This window comes from Neofelis nebulosa, chromosome 14 (assembly GCF_028018385.1).
Source record: "Neofelis nebulosa isolate mNeoNeb1 chromosome 14, mNeoNeb1.pri, whole genome shotgun sequence".
NCBI classification, from domain to species: domain Eukaryota; kingdom Metazoa; phylum Chordata; class Mammalia; order Carnivora; family Felidae; genus Neofelis; species Neofelis nebulosa.
In genome coordinates, this window is record NC_080795.1 from 17,300,657 (window position 1) to 17,316,265 (window position 15,609).

The 15,609-nt window shown below is 34.9% G+C and overlaps 1 protein-coding gene across 5 annotated transcripts in view; it reads left to right on the top strand.

Annotated features, from left to right (window-relative positions):
- The window catches only part of SGK3 (serum/glucocorticoid regulated kinase family member 3), a 149,167-nt gene that overhangs the window by 117,109 nt on the left and 16,449 nt on the right, over positions 1 to 15,609 (top strand). For 4 of the 5 annotated variants that reach the window (XM_058699732.1, XM_058699731.1, XM_058699734.1 and 1 more), the window contains 8 exons: positions 655 to 712; positions 6,673 to 6,756; positions 6,865 to 6,996; positions 9,236 to 9,250; positions 10,964 to 11,076; positions 11,165 to 11,201; positions 11,769 to 11,855; positions 13,618 to 13,713. In XM_058699732.1, coding sequence (XP_058555715.1) covers positions 655 to 712; positions 6,673 to 6,756; positions 6,865 to 6,996; positions 9,236 to 9,250; positions 10,964 to 11,076; positions 11,165 to 11,201; positions 11,769 to 11,855; positions 13,618 to 13,713 — 622 coding nt within the window. The remainder of the gene's footprint in view (positions 1 to 654; positions 713 to 6,672; positions 6,757 to 6,864; positions 6,997 to 9,235; positions 9,251 to 10,963; positions 11,077 to 11,164; positions 11,202 to 11,768; positions 11,856 to 13,617; positions 13,714 to 15,609) is intronic. The other variant, XM_058699733.1, reaches the window with a different exon arrangement.

The window sequence follows — 15,609 nt, forward strand, 5'->3', positions numbered from 1 at the left end:
TCTGCTTTCTGTTGCCATGTGCTTTTGTCTACCTGTAACCAATATTGTTTTTATCTGACAAGTTAATGTAAATAAAAGGACAAAATTAGTATTCTCTTTGATCTCTGTACTCCTGGATTTTCTGCATTGCCATCTATGAGAATAAGCGGAGAGGTCTTTTATCTGTAACGTATGATAAGTGATATATGTGCAAAATCTGTGTGTGTCAGAAAAATTGCCAAACTAGATAGTCCTTGGAATAAATTACTAATTTATATAGTTATTCAGTTTCCTCATTAACAACACTGGTGAGGTTTATGGTTAACAAAATTGGTTTCAAGAGAAGCTACATTGAGTTCAAACAATATATAGATATAGATAAATGCTTTTCTCACAAAAAGACTATTATTATGGAAGTCCTTCTTAAGCAGAACTTAACAAGGCATAAAGAAGGTTATAAAATGTCTTATCAGAAAGTAGATATTACTTCTATTCATTATTACCTATATTATATTCAAGATGAGGTATATTACCAGTGTGAAAGCTGGAGTCATCATGCTAGAATGTTGTGCCCAGCATTTACTTATTAAAGAGTGAGGTACTAAGAAATCTTTAAAAGTTAACATCTTTCCAATTTCTAGGAGGCTAATTTTTGTCATTGTTCATTTATTTCAGTGCTAAACCAACAGACTTTGATTTCTTAAAAGTTATTGGAAAAGGCAGCTTTGGCAAGGTAAGAGTTTTTATTTTTCCATACAATAAATAAATACTTAAGGAATGCATGCGTTGTATATTCCAGGCCACGGGGCTTGTTGGTATGCAGGATATGGAGTTATGATGTTTTCCATACCTTCAAGTACTTAAGGAGATAAGACATCTACTCAAATTTTAACATAAAATTCATTTGTTCAACAAATATTTATTGAGCACCTATGATGTGCCAAGCACCATACTGGCTTCTGGTTAGATAGTACTGAACAAAACTGACATAGTCACTACCTTTGTGATGCTTAAAACCTAGTAGGAGAAGTAACCAATTAAAAATATGCAGTCAGGGCACCTGGGTGGCTGAGTTGGTTAAGTGTCCAACTCTCTTGGTTTCGGCTCAGGTCATGATCTCATGGTTGGGGAGTTCGAGCCCCATATTAGTCTCTGTACTGACAGCATGGAGCCTGCTTGGGATTCTCTCTCTCTCCCCCTCTCTCTGTCCCTCTGTGCGTGTGCTCTGTCTCTCTCAAAATAAGCTTTAAAAAAACAGTCAAATAATTGAAAGTAATGGGACTGTGAAGTAAATGAAGAATAGAAGACAATAGGCAGTGGTGGAAAAATTCCTATTTAGATGGGTCAAGGATGGCTTCTTTTTACTTCTTATTTTTTTTAATGTTTATTTTTGAGAGAGGGAGAGAAAGTGTGCAGGGGAGGGGCAGAGAGAGAGAGGGAGAGGGAGAGAGAGAGAGAGAGGGAGAGAGAGAATCTCAAGCAGACTCAGTGCTGACATTGCAGGGCTCAAACCCGTGAACTGTGAGATCATGACCTGAGCTGAAATCAAGTCAGACACTTAACCTACTGAGCAACGCAGGAACCCCAAGGATGGCTTCTTTAAAGGGATGCTATTTAAGCTGCAGCAGGAAAGACATAAATGAGCAGCTATGAAAATAACAATTGAGGAAGGAAAGGGATGTGTGAAAACCCTGCTGCTCCTCACACAGTGTCAGATGAATCATATAACTTGACCGTGTAGCCAAACCGAGGAAGGAGAATCTACTTTAAGGCCAGAAGCATCATAGATGGAGTTACCAGAATCATAAGATATATTTAATTGCTTTTTGCATTATACTTCAATCTGCAGTGAAAATAAATATGCATGTGTTTAATTATAGGTTGCTACATTCCTAGCTTTCAGTATCTCTAGTTTGTTTTCTGAGTTCCCTAGATACCAGAAACTGTGACCATACAATTAAATCCATGTGTGTTTATTAGTTCAGGGCATATATTGACCACCCACTACGTACTGGACATTGTGCTAGTATAGCAACAGAAAGTTAGAAAGGGATAGTGCACGCAAAATGCTCCCTCACAGTCTGTTGGGATGTTTGAGATAATCTGTCATTAAAAACAAAAAGCATTCTTTTTTAGATCTAGATAATGATGTTTAGATCTAGAGTCTACCAGGAATTGGTTCTCACATATAGTATGAAGTTGTAGGGTCAGAGTTCATTTTTTACCCTATTGATATCCAGCTGGTAACTTCATCATTTATACGGTGTCCATACATGCATGCATCTGCTTCTAGATTTTATGTTTTATATTTCTGTTTTGAGATTTTGTTTTGTTCTGTTAGTCTATGTCGTTTGATATCCAACAAAACAAGGCCTCCCTTGTTTTTCTTCAAGAGTCTTAGCCCTTTGCATGTATTTTTAATTAGCATACCAATTTCCACAAAATTTGCATGCCAATTTCCACAAATTCTGGATTTTGATTGGGATTGCATTGAATCTAGAACAATTTGGGAAGAATTGTCATTTTTACATTAGTCTTCCAATCCATTAACTGTGGTATATCCCTTTCTTAATTTTTAGTTCCTCTTTAATTTTTTTCAATAATGTTTTATAATGTCCTATAGAGTTTTTATATATCTTTAATTGGATTTATTCCTATGTGTTTCATTTCTAAATGCTGTTGAAAACTGGTGTTAATTATTGAAGCCGAATATATGCATTACCTGTGTGACACATTGGTTTTACTTCTAGCTATATATCCTTCTAGCTATTTATCTTTCTAGCTATATATCCAACAGATATACATGCACATACACACTAATATGGAATATGGAAAGGAATATGTCATAATATTCATGGCATTGTTACTCATAAACAATCTAAATGTCGGTCAATTAGAGTGGATTAAATTGTGTAATGCAGTTTTTCACAGAACAAATAATCATAAAATTTGTAAGGAGCCACAAAAGACCCCGAATAGCCAACATAATTTTGAAAAAGAAAAAACAAAACCAGAGGTATCACAATCCCAGATTTCAAGATATTCTACAAACCTGTAGTCATCAAGACAGTATGGTAGTGGTACAAAAATAAACACATAGATCATTGGAACAGAACAGGGAACCCAGAAATAAACCCACAATTATATAGTCAATTAACGTTCAACAAAGGAGGCAAGAATATGCACTGGGAGAAAGTCTCTTCAACAAATGATGCTTGGAAAACTACATGCAAAAAGATGAAACTGGACCACAGTTCTTACACCACACACAAAAATAAACTCAAAATGGATTAAGGACCTAACTGTGAGACCTGAAACCATAAAAATTCTATAAGAGCGCACAGGCAGCAATTTCTCTGACATCGGCCAGAAAAACATTTTTCTAGATATGTCTCCTGAAGCAAGGAAAACAAAAGTAAAAATAAGCTATTGAGACCACATAAAAATAAAAAGTTTCTGCACAGCAAAGGAAATAATCAATAAAACAAAAAGACAGCCTACTGAATGAGAGAAGATATTTGCAAATGGCATATTTGATACAGGGTTAATATCCAACCTAGATAAGGAACTTCTGCAACTCAACACCAAAAAAACCAAATAGCCCAATTAAAAATCAGCAGAAGACATGACCAGACGTTTCTCCAAAGAGGACACACAGATGGCCAACAGACACAAAAAGATGCTCAACATCATTCATAATCAGGGAAATGCAAATCAAAAGTACAATGAGATATCACCTTACAACTGTCAGAATGGCTAAAATCAAAAGCACAAGAAACAAGTGTTGGCAAGGATGTGGAGAAAAAGGAGGCCTTGTGCACTGTTGGTAGGAATGCAAACTGGTGCGGCCACTGGAAAACAGTATGGAGGTTCCTCAAAAAATTAAAAATAGAACTGTGTGATCCAGTAATTCTACCACTGGGTATGTACCCAAAGTATTAAAAAACACTAATTTGAAAATATATATTCACCCTTATGTTTCAAGCAGCATTGCTTTCAATAGCCAAATTATGGAAACAGCCCAAGTGTCCATTAATAGATGAATGGATAAAGAAGATGTGGTTTGTATTATATATACACTGGGATATTACCGAGCTATGAAAAAAAATGAAATCTTGCCATTTACAACAACATGGGAACATCTAGAGAGTATAATGCTAAGTGAAATAGGTCAGTCAGAGAAAGACAAATACCATATGATTTCATTCATATATGGAATTTAAGAAATAAAAATAAAAGAGACAAACCAAGAAATAGACTCTTAACTATAGAGAACAAAGTGATAGTTACCAGGGGGGGGGGTGACTTGGGGGGGAATATGTGAAGTAGGTGAAGGGGATTAAGAATATACTTACTGTTAAAAAAAAAAAAAGTACATTTATCATAATGAGCAGTGAGTAATATATAGAGTTGTTGAATAACTGTATTATACACCTGAAACTAATATAACACTGTATGTTAACTATATTAGAATTAAATTTTTTAAAATTGTATAATGCATTCTGCACAGTAAAAAACAAAAATTATGCTACGTGACACAACATGAATGCATATTACATTATTTAGAATGAAAGAAGTCACAGACAACTTTATATGATTCTAATTACATAAAACCCAAAAAAAGACAAAACTTAATCTGTGTTATTACAAATTGCGATAGTTGAGGAAGACAGGGATAAGTAGTTTCTGAAATCAGGGGAAAGGTGAGGCTTCAAGCTACTGATAATGTTTTATTTTTATTTTTATTTTTTTATTTCTTTTTAAAAGTTTTATTTAAATTTCAGTTAGTTAATATTCAGTGTAATATATCAGCTTCAGGTGTGCAACTTGGTGATTCAGTATTTATATACAATACCTGGTGCTCATCACAAGTGCACTCTTTAATTCCCATCACCCATTTAACCCATCCCCCCATCCACCTCCCCTCTGATAACCATCAGTTTCTTCTCTATAGTTAAGAATCTGTTTCTTGGCTTGCCAATCCCTATGATTGTTTATTTTGTTTCTTAAATTCCACATATGAATGAATGAAATACAGACTTTGTCTTTCTCTGACTTACTTCACTCAGCATAATGTGCTCTAGCTCCATTCATGTCATTGCAAATGGCAAGATTTCATTCATTTTATGGCTGAATAATATTCCATTGTGTATATATACCACGTCTTCTTTATCCATTCATCAGTCAGTGGACATTTAGGCTTTTTCTATGACTTGGATATATTACATAATGCTGCTGTAAACATGTAAGGGTGCAGGTTTGCCTTCAAATTAGTATTTTTGTATTTTTTGGGTAAATACAAAAATAGACACATAGATCAATGGAATAGAAAACCCAGAAATGAACCCACAACTGTATGATAATGTTTTATTTTTTGACCTGAATAGTGGTTACACAGTGTGACTTCATTTTGTAGTAATTTACTGAGCTATAATGATTTGTGAGTTTTTTTTATATATATGTTATGTTTAACAAAAATTAAAAGTCTTATAAAATGGTTAGAAGCCAATAAAATACAATAAAACAAATTAAAGAATACATAAAAAGGAAAAGTAAACAAATACAAATCCACAGTGTGTCTGAAAAGTAGAAAAAATATATGATAGACTAAAATAAATAATGGCAACCTAAAATTTATTACAAACTCTTCTCCACTGAGTGGTCTTGGTTCCATTTTCATTTTCCCAGTTTGTTTCTTAACAGTTCTCCAATCTACCAGTCTATTGAAAAAATACTTAGCTCTTTTAAGGGAATGAGTATCCCTTGATTGCCACATTTGAATTATTTTCTCTTAATATACTTGAAGATGAACCAATCAAAATAGAGAAGGAAAGGTCAGGCTGGGTATACTGGTATATTGTAAGATTGGAATTTGTCTGGTACTTTACTCATGATTAGTCTGGGGTTATAAGTTTTAGCAAGGTTAACAACACCGGGACTAGAATATGAGGCCCAGCAGTGTCCCTACTTGCTGTGTCAGATAATCTCAAAACGCTTTGGAACGTACCCCGTTTAATAGTTACACAGCTTGCTGGGCATCTTGAATCCCTTAAAATTATTTGTAAAATCCTAAGTCTGTTACTTTTTTTTCTGGAGCAAGAGCCTCTAAGTTGCTTCACATCTTTGAAAGTGCATGCAACCTGCCCATTATAAAAACTCGGCTATACAGGGTGCTTCTTCTTCTGAATGTTCCTGAATTTGAGACTTGTATTAAAACCTAAATGCTCAAATAGAAATGCACTTTGATCATATAGAAACCCATTTCCTTCTCCTTTTTTTAAAAAATATATTCATGAAGTTTATAGCCTTAGTATTTTCACTCTTTAGGACTCAGGGCTGGTGCTTGCACGTGTGGGCGCACGCACACACACACACACACACACACACACACGAGGATCTCAAGCAGTTTAGATTTGGGGACTTAAATTGAGTAAAAATCTCAAACTTTGGCACATTAAGTGACAAAGAAATGGTATCTGGCTATTCAAGTGATAAATATTTTTTTTGTAAAATATCTAAAGAGAAGTGAAATAGAAATAAATTCAGTACTTTTCAGTTTTCGAAACTAAAATATACAATCTAGGTCCCTTGTAGACTTTTTTTGTACATAATTTAAGTATGAATTTATTGACAAGTGAATTATTTCTATCAAAATACTGAAATTTCTAATAGTATGCACAATCTTTACAACAGGTTCTTCTTGCAAAACGGAAACTGGATGGAAAATTTTATGCTGTCAAAGTGTTACAGAAAAAAATAGTTCTCAACAGAAAAGAGGTAAAGTAAAATAGCATTTTTTTCTCCTAAATCCATTTTCTCAAATAACAAATGTTTTCTGGCATATAATACAAGTGGATCCTTTACTTTTTTTTTTTTTTTTAACAGCAAAAACATATCATGGCTGAACGTAATGTGCTTTTGAAAAATGTGAAACATCCATTTTTGGTTGGATTACATTATTCTTTCCAAACAACTGAAAAGCTTTATTTTGTTCTGGATTTTGTTAATGGAGGGGAGGTGAGTTTTATCATTAGTTTTCTTTCTTTTTTTTTTTTTTTTGTATGTTTTTATTTATTTAAGCAATCTCTACACCCAACGTGGTGCTCGAACTCGTGACCCTGAGATCAAGAGTCTCATGCTCTACTGACCCAGCCAGCCAGGTGCCCTTATGATTAGTATTCTTATGTTGATAATGTTTAGAAAAAGTAGAAGGAAGTCACAGTTTTTATTCATTTATCAGTTTTTGGAAGGATAGGCCAGCATTAACAGCTATTATGTTCAAGATTCTGGCTAATAGGCACAAAGCAAGCTAATGAAGAATTGTAAACAAAGCTCTTTTCTTAAGCAGTTTATGGTGTAGGTGGAAGATTCATAAAAGAGCCTTGGTTTGAATCTACAGACTTCACAGATACTATAGCAAGAATAATATACTGAAATGTTAACAATAAAACATGATTTGTATTTAGATAATTATTGTCTCCACAGTTGCATTTAAAGATTACTCTAGCCTGTCATTTTCTAAAATGTGCAAACTATAATCAGATGAGATGATCCTCTAATAAAGAGTTCTGTGGTGAAGTCAGTGGAAAATATTTCATGTTCTATCCCATTGGCAATTACCAATAATGTTTCTTGGTGACTCACAATATGTTTCAGCATGTTAAAGACTTTGAGTTCTGCCTTAAACAAAGCAAAGATTTCTTTGAAAATATTTTCTTACCATGTAGTTCCTTTTTGTTTGAACCAAATCTATTAATTATATTCCCCAAAACTCTGAATCAGAGGGATATTGAAATATATTTTGGGAAATGCTACTATCATGATAATAATTACAGTAATAGCTAACATGCATCAAGTGTACTTGATGTGCCCAGCACTCTGGCTCTTTGTGTGTATTATTTTATCTTCACAACAATTCTGTTATATAAGATAAAGAAACTGAGGCACAGAGAAGCTAGTAACTTGCTCAGGTTATGTGTTCAGTAAGTATTAGAGCCAGGAATTAAACTCAGGCAGTGTGATTCCAGGATTTAGACAGCTGACAGTCCCGTTCCTCTGTTGCTCAGCCCCCATGCCTTTGTAATTAGTTTGCTCTCTGACCTATGAATGTCTCTAAAAATTATTCCGGTAGGTAGTGTCATATCTTTACAAAGCGTCTTTGATCCCCTAGTCCCAGAACAGAAAGAGAGGAAAATAATTATTTCAGCCTTGCTATAGTACACTTAGCTGTAGAATAAAGGAATTAGAAGAAAGACTAATGTCTATTCTGCAAACCTGAAAGATGGTCAGACACACCTAGATCATTTTGGGTTTTGTTTTTGGTGTGTGTGTGTGTGTGTGTGTGTGTGTGTGTGTGTGTGTGTTTAAAGATTGTATTTTTAAGTAATCTCTGCACCCAACGTGGGGCTCGAACTCACAACCCCAAGATCAAGCATCACGCACTCTACTGACTGAGTCAGCCAGGTGCCCTACCCCTAGATCATTTTGGGGGAAGATCATAAAAGAATCATTATTCAACCACCTACATCTATGACAGAAGTGCTAAATGCCTCCTCAGTGTAGAAGCAAGACTATGAAGGTTGAAGATTTTAAGGTTGTCATTTTATTTTGTGTGTACATGAGTGCTAACATATACTGAGAATTTATTGAGGGCCTGGCACTTTGTATTTTACCTGCATTATTTGAATTAATCAATATAATTGTTTGAGATATACACTCTTCTACCCATTTTATATATAAGGAAACTAAGGCTCAGAGAAGTTAAGTAACTTTTTCAGTGTCATCATGTGTAAGTGTGTAATTAACCTAGACCTCAGTACCACTCTGTGTATTAGAAATGTCATGCAAGGCGTTAAATGCAGATCCTCTTGCAAGCTTCCTGTTTTGTCCGTGGTTTCTTCATGCTGTTTTAGGACCTTGCTTCTGAGCTCTTTTTACCCAGTCATCACTCATAAACTGAGTGGCAAAGGTGGAAAGAGGTAGGATTGTGTTCTAAAAAACAGACTTGGCTAGGATAATGAGGAATGAAAAGAATGGAATAGAATATTGGGGTTGGTGGAGGAGGCGTTGAAAGGGCAGTAGTAGGTAGAATAGCAGTAAAGACAAGGAGAACAGATAGAGGTATGAAGAGTATAATTTCATTATGGGTTTCCTGTTGTTATTACTAGTGTTGTCCCCTGATTCTCATACTTAACATTTTAACCTTGATGTGTGATACTTACTTTTGCATGCTACTTCACATCTGTTTTGGAGCCAGGTAGAGTATAAAGAAGTAAGTTTTATGATACGAGGCATATAAACAAGCCTTCCTGAGCCTCAGCTTCCTCATTAATTTTCTACCTCCAAATAGTTGGGTGGATTTAAATAATACAAGCATATAAAGTCCTTAGCATGCTGCCTTTGATTTAGTAAGTAGTGTTAGCTATCATTAGTGAATGGTCAGTTTTTCATTTTGGGTAATTTTCATTACTATTATATTAGACAGATGTGATCAGATCAATATAGCATATTATAATAGTATAAGCCACAGCTAACAAAGGCAGTAATAGGGCTAAATAGGAGGGAGTATTCCAGAAATAATTAAAGGATAACAGCAGAAGAACTTATTCATTAGTTAGAGACAGAGGCTGAGGGTAAAGGAGCAGTCTAGGTAAATCCCAGGCCAGCATCCATTTATCTACTGTGTCAGGATCTGGTATAACTGATCTTCACCATAACCTTTCAGAAGAGGTTAAGAAAAATTCGGGGACAATTTTTGTTAAGTCAGAGAAGTAGAACGAATTGCACACAAAAGGAGAAAATTTGAATCCAGGTCTGATCAGCTATAAAACCTGTACCTTGTTGCCTTCCATGGCTTAGAGAGCTGGATATAGAAAGTGATGTCATTAAAGGAGTAGAATACCACAGTGGCAGTTAAGTTTGTAAAAGAAGACAAGGGGCTCTGTTCTAGACAGGTTGAGTTTGTTGGCTTGTGAAATCGTCAAGAAAGAACAGCAGGCAGCAGGTCTTTGTAGAAGAAGCCCTAAGCAGAGGTCTAGGTGGGGTATGGCCATATGAAAGACCTCAGTGTTGAGGGGGTTAGTTAAAATCACTGGAATGGACTAGGTCACCCGGGCAGAGTGGGTTTCCAGAGGAAGGATGACTGTGAAGAGACCGAGGACAAAAACCTTGTTATCTCTGCAGAGTAAAGGGGCAGAAAGGAGCAGAGATGGAACTCTCCAAGGAAGGAGACCTAAGGCAAGATCATTGTTTTAAAAGCCAAGGGAACTTAGAGGAAGGACCTAGGACAAACTTCACCCAGGCAGGTAACCTAAGGAGTAAAGGGCAGATTGTAAGTAAGACATAAGGATTCAGAAGTGTAAGAAGTGAACTGGAGAGTCCAGCTGCTGCTCAGTTCCCACCATTTGCTACCACATTGGAATTTAGGCTTAATGTTGCAGAATTTCCTTCTCTCCCCCACCCCCCCAAAAGAAACCAGAACTATGAGTTTTTATCCCCCCAAAATTTCTCCCGTTTTTAAATGTTACCAGTTAATTGAGATTTTTCTAAAAACAGTATTTGGCTCAAACAAATGAGATCTGTGCGTTATATTTGGTCTGCCTGCCGCTTGTTTTCAATCTCTGAATAGGGTTTGATTTTTTTTTTTTTTTCCAAATGAAAGCACAGTTAAGAAAGGTCTAGTGAGATAACCATATGGCTAGGGTCTTTGTTGATAATCTTTTCCAGAGTGATAAGGACACTGATGCATTGAGGATTGAGTAAATGAGAGATGAGCAAGTTAGCAAGGGTAGAGAAAGATGCATGATTCAAGAGAGAATAATTGCTAGGTGGGGGACACACAAGGGAGAGTCACAGTTCTGGGCTTTGGGGCATTTTTATCTCATGTTAAGAATAACAAAAATCCTATTTTTGTATTTATAGGATATGTTTGTTTCACCTTATGTGTGAATGATCTTAATATCTTTCTTTTTCCCCCGTTTTACAGCTGTTTTTCCACTTACAGAGAGAACGGTCCTTTCCCGAACACAGAGCTAGGTTTTATGCTGCTGAAATTGCCAGTGCATTGGGTTACTTGCACTCCATCAAAATAGTGTACAGGTAAATTTTAATGTATTTCTTGTAAAAATGTCATTTTATTACTTTATTTCAGTTAATATTCAGTTTTGCTTTCCTTTTAATTTAATAGGGACTTGAAACCAGAAAATATTCTTCTGGATTCAGTAGTAAGTATTTTAAAAATCTACTGATTCTCAATTTTATTCTCATTTATGCTTAGTGGAAAAAAATCTGTCTCAAAAGCTCTACACTGCATGATTCCATTTATATAACATTCTCAAAATGACAAAACTGTAGACATGGAAAGCAGATTAATGGTTGTAAAGTGACAGGGACAGTGGGAAAAGCAGAGTGAAAAGATAAAGGGGTAGCATGAGTGAGTTCTTTTGATCCTTTGAGGTGTTGGACAGTTCTTTGTCTTGATTATGGTGATAGTTACACAAATCTGCACACCTCTATTGCATAGAACCACACATACCCAAATGCATGTAAAAAACCCAAAACTGGGTAAAATTGGCAATCTGGTTAACAGTATTCTACCAATGTCAGTTTCCTGATTTTGATATTTTACTGCAGTTATATAAGATATCAGCATTGGTGAAGAGTATACAAAACTCTTTGTAATATTTTTGCAATTTCCTGTGTGTCTACAATTATTTTAAAGTGAAATGGTTTTAAAAATTGTGAGTTTATGCCCATGCACTGTTTTATCTTACTGCCCCTGTATTTGTCAGGGACATGTTGTCTTAACAGATTTTGGGCTTTGTAAAGAAGGAATTGCTATTTCTGACACGACAACAACATTTTGTGGGACACCAGAGGTAAGAAATATGTCTCATTTGTCATTTATATAATCATGTTTAAAATGCAAAAATGAATCACAAATTGCATATATAATATTTGAAATCAGAAAAGTAGAATATTTTCTGCTTTCTACTGAAGTAGAATTTCAGCTTCCAGCCACTTGGAAATATATGATAATCATCCCTTCAGAACATTTAAAGTTTACTGATAGTTAGTATTTTTAATTATGATTGCGAGCTACCACAGATAACCCAACAAAGATATAAATTATGCTTATAATGTTAAAAGTTTACCATATCCTTTATTTAAAAAAAATCACAAATCAGTAATGAAAAAGTCCTAAAGTTGTGGTAATGTTTACACCATTCTAAATGTACTAACAGCCATTGAATTATACTAAGTGTTCATTTAACAGAAGAGAGTAAAGTAGTGGATATGGAAGGAAAAAATTGCAAGTCAGAATTAATCAGAACATCTCACTCTCTAATCATGTTAGCTAGCAGAAAATGTATCCTTCTATTTGAGACAATAATAATAATCCTTACAAGCTATGTTCAAGCCTTGTTATTCTCACTACACACACACACACACACACACACACACACACACACACACACGTATGTTTAGTTTATTTTAAACTGTCCTAATTTTAATGTATTTATAGTTACCTTAGATGCCAGGTAGTATTTCATCTTTATCATAGAGTAGTTGTGAATATTGTGTTGCAATGTGTGATAAAATGGCTCATGAGTCTTTTAATCAAGATCAGAAAAAAATTTTTAACTTAAAAGTGAGAGTACTTGAAATGTCTTTTTCTTTTCTTCCTTCCTTCCTTCCTTCCTTCCTTCCTTCCTTCCTTCCTTCCTTCCTTCCTTCCTTCCTTCCTTTCTCTGTCACCCTAGCTCTTGTGTATATTTGTAATCATTCTGTTTCAGTTTGTGTATGAAGAAACCTTTTTTTTGTGAATGTGTGTTGATTTCATAGTTCAACAAAATCTTTAAGTCCTGTAATTTTTAGAAAGGAAACACAAGTTTTTTTGGTCATCTAAATCTAAATGTAATCAGAAATTATTAAACCCTTTTTATATATTTTGCCATATCTTTGGATCACATTAGAAAGAAGGATTAAGAAATTATTTCCTTATTTCATATGGAAACAGAAAATACATGTCTTGGAATCTAGAATTCAAATTCACCATTTTATATGTGTGAAATTGTGATGAATTTAAATGTTTCACAAATTAAAATGTGCATAGCCATCTAATCACAACTTTTCTAAATAATTATATTAGAGAATTGCTATTTGTAATTCTCTAGTAAAAATTGTAGAATTCTTTTTTCTTTAACTAAAGGGAAAAACATTATATTTGCTACATTAAAAATTCTTGTTTAAAGAGAAACAATTACAAGTAATGACTAGAGGAATTTCTAAAATAAATTTCTTGTGAAAGACTCCCTGCCCCTCCAGCCCAATATCTAGTTTACATAGTGTTACAGATTTCTACATTTGTTCTCATCTTCTGTTTGCCTTAATTGCATCACAGTTTATAGAGGAAAGTACTTGAATATGTGTATTTTGAAAAATGTCTCAGATGATTCTGAAGAGTATTATCACCTTGGAACCACTGATACAGGATGAGAATACCTAGCCAATTAAAAATCTAGATGATAGGTTTTTAGTGTCATAGTAACATCTTAAATTTATTAAATTTCTTAATTATTCCTAAATTTTACCATGAGTTGTGTATCAAGTTGCTCTAATATTTAATGTTTTCCATAGTACCTTGCTCCTGAAGTAATCAGAAAACAGCCCTATGACAACACTGTAGATTGGTGGTGCCTTGGTGCTGTTCTCTATGAAATGCTGTATGGATTGGTATGTATTTCTACTCTTTCATTATTATTCCAGTATATTTTAATTCTTTGAGTTTTTGCTCTCATTTTAGTAATCTGGAGGACTCTTAGTTAACACTAACAGAGCAATAGTAACCTGGTTAAACAAATCCAAAATCACATTAGGGATATGCACACACACACCAAAAAACTTTTGCTTTGTTACTGGTCTTTTAATGTCATTTTTTCTGTTGTCCTAATCAGGTGTTCTCATCCCACTTGGATTTTTTAGAAGTAGATACTAGTTACAACATTAATATTATCCACTTTATTTTTTTTTTAATATTATCCACTTTCATTCAGTTTACCCCAGTCATCATTCTGCCCAATTTCAAAAAGATGGGAAGAAAAATATTTTTGTATTTATCAGAAGATAACATCTTTTGGGTTTTGCCTTGTGTTTTATTTTTATAGGATATAATACACTGGTGCTCCACTTTTTCCACCATTGGGAACTTTCTCTTGCCTTTACCATAAACACCATGTCTGGAAGATTTTATTGAAAAAAAAGGGATGTTCACTATGAAATCAATTGCCCTGGTATTTATTAATTAAAGACACATAAGACCAACCAGAGTTTCTGATTAACATGTGTAAAGTTGCTCTACTGTATTGATTAATATCATTCCAACCAAAGCAAACAATTTAGGCAGTCAGTTTACATATTCTTACAGAAACAACACATGTTTTTCTTTAGGCTTTTTGAGATTTTTAGAATAGTTTCTAGAGTCCTTTTGTGGTCCCCTGAGTATCCAGCAACCTCATGCTGGGAACTGTGCACTCATCTCCTATGCTGCTGCCCACACAAAGCTAAATAATACCATCAGCTGAGACCTGAGCTGGGGCTTGGTTTTTTTGTGTTTCACTTGTTTTGTGTGGGCTTCCCCCCGCCCCCACTGAAAACTGGGGAGCTCTTAGTGTAATCTAACACGTAAGGCACATGTTAGAACATTTGTCTTATGTTGCACACTTTGAATGATAGATTCCTATGACAACCAACACTGTCTATTCTTTGCCTTTGCTTATTAAAAGAGTCGATTTGCTGGTTATGCTAGTGACTTGGAATACCTGATACACCTTACTTTCTTTAACTGCTGGATATTTGCCATTCTGTTATCTCTGAATCTTTCAAATTTCTTTAGAGGACAATGAAAATGTAAAATATTATCCTTGTATGTAAAATGCAGTTGCCTCAAAAGGGAACATTTGAAACCTATATTTCATAAATGAGACTTTATTTAAAAATGAAGTTCAAGGGTGACCCAGTTAAGCATCTGACTCTTGATTTCGGGTCAGGTCATGATCTCATGGTGGTGAGATTGAGGCCTTATGTGGAGCTCCATACTGAGTGTGGAGCCTGCTTGGGATTCTCTCTCTCTGCTCCTCCCCAGCTCCCTTGCATGCTCTCACTCTTTCTTTCTCTCAAACCTTTAAAAGATTTTTTTTAAATAGAAAAATGAAAAAATTAATTTCAGTTTTAAAAAGTAAAAATGTTTACGGGGTGCCTGAGTGGCTTAATCGGTTAAGTGTCCAACTTCAGCTCGGGTCATGATCTCACAGCCCATGTCGGGCTTGTGCTGTCAGCTCAGAGCCCTGGAGCCGCTTTGGACTCTGTGTCTCCCTCTCTCTCTGCCCCTCCCCCCACTGGTGCTCTGTCTCTCTCTCAAAAATAAATAAAAGTGACAAGCCTATAACTCCCTTAACTTTAAAAATTATTTTTAGTTTAAAACTTAACTGCATGATTAATCCTCATGTTGAAGCTATACAGGTCTTTAAGCTGTAGCAATAGAATTGTAATTCTGCACAGCACACCCGTAATACTGCCATTACCACAAGGACTTAGGAAGGAGCACTATCTTCAGGTCTTCTCTCCTAGCAA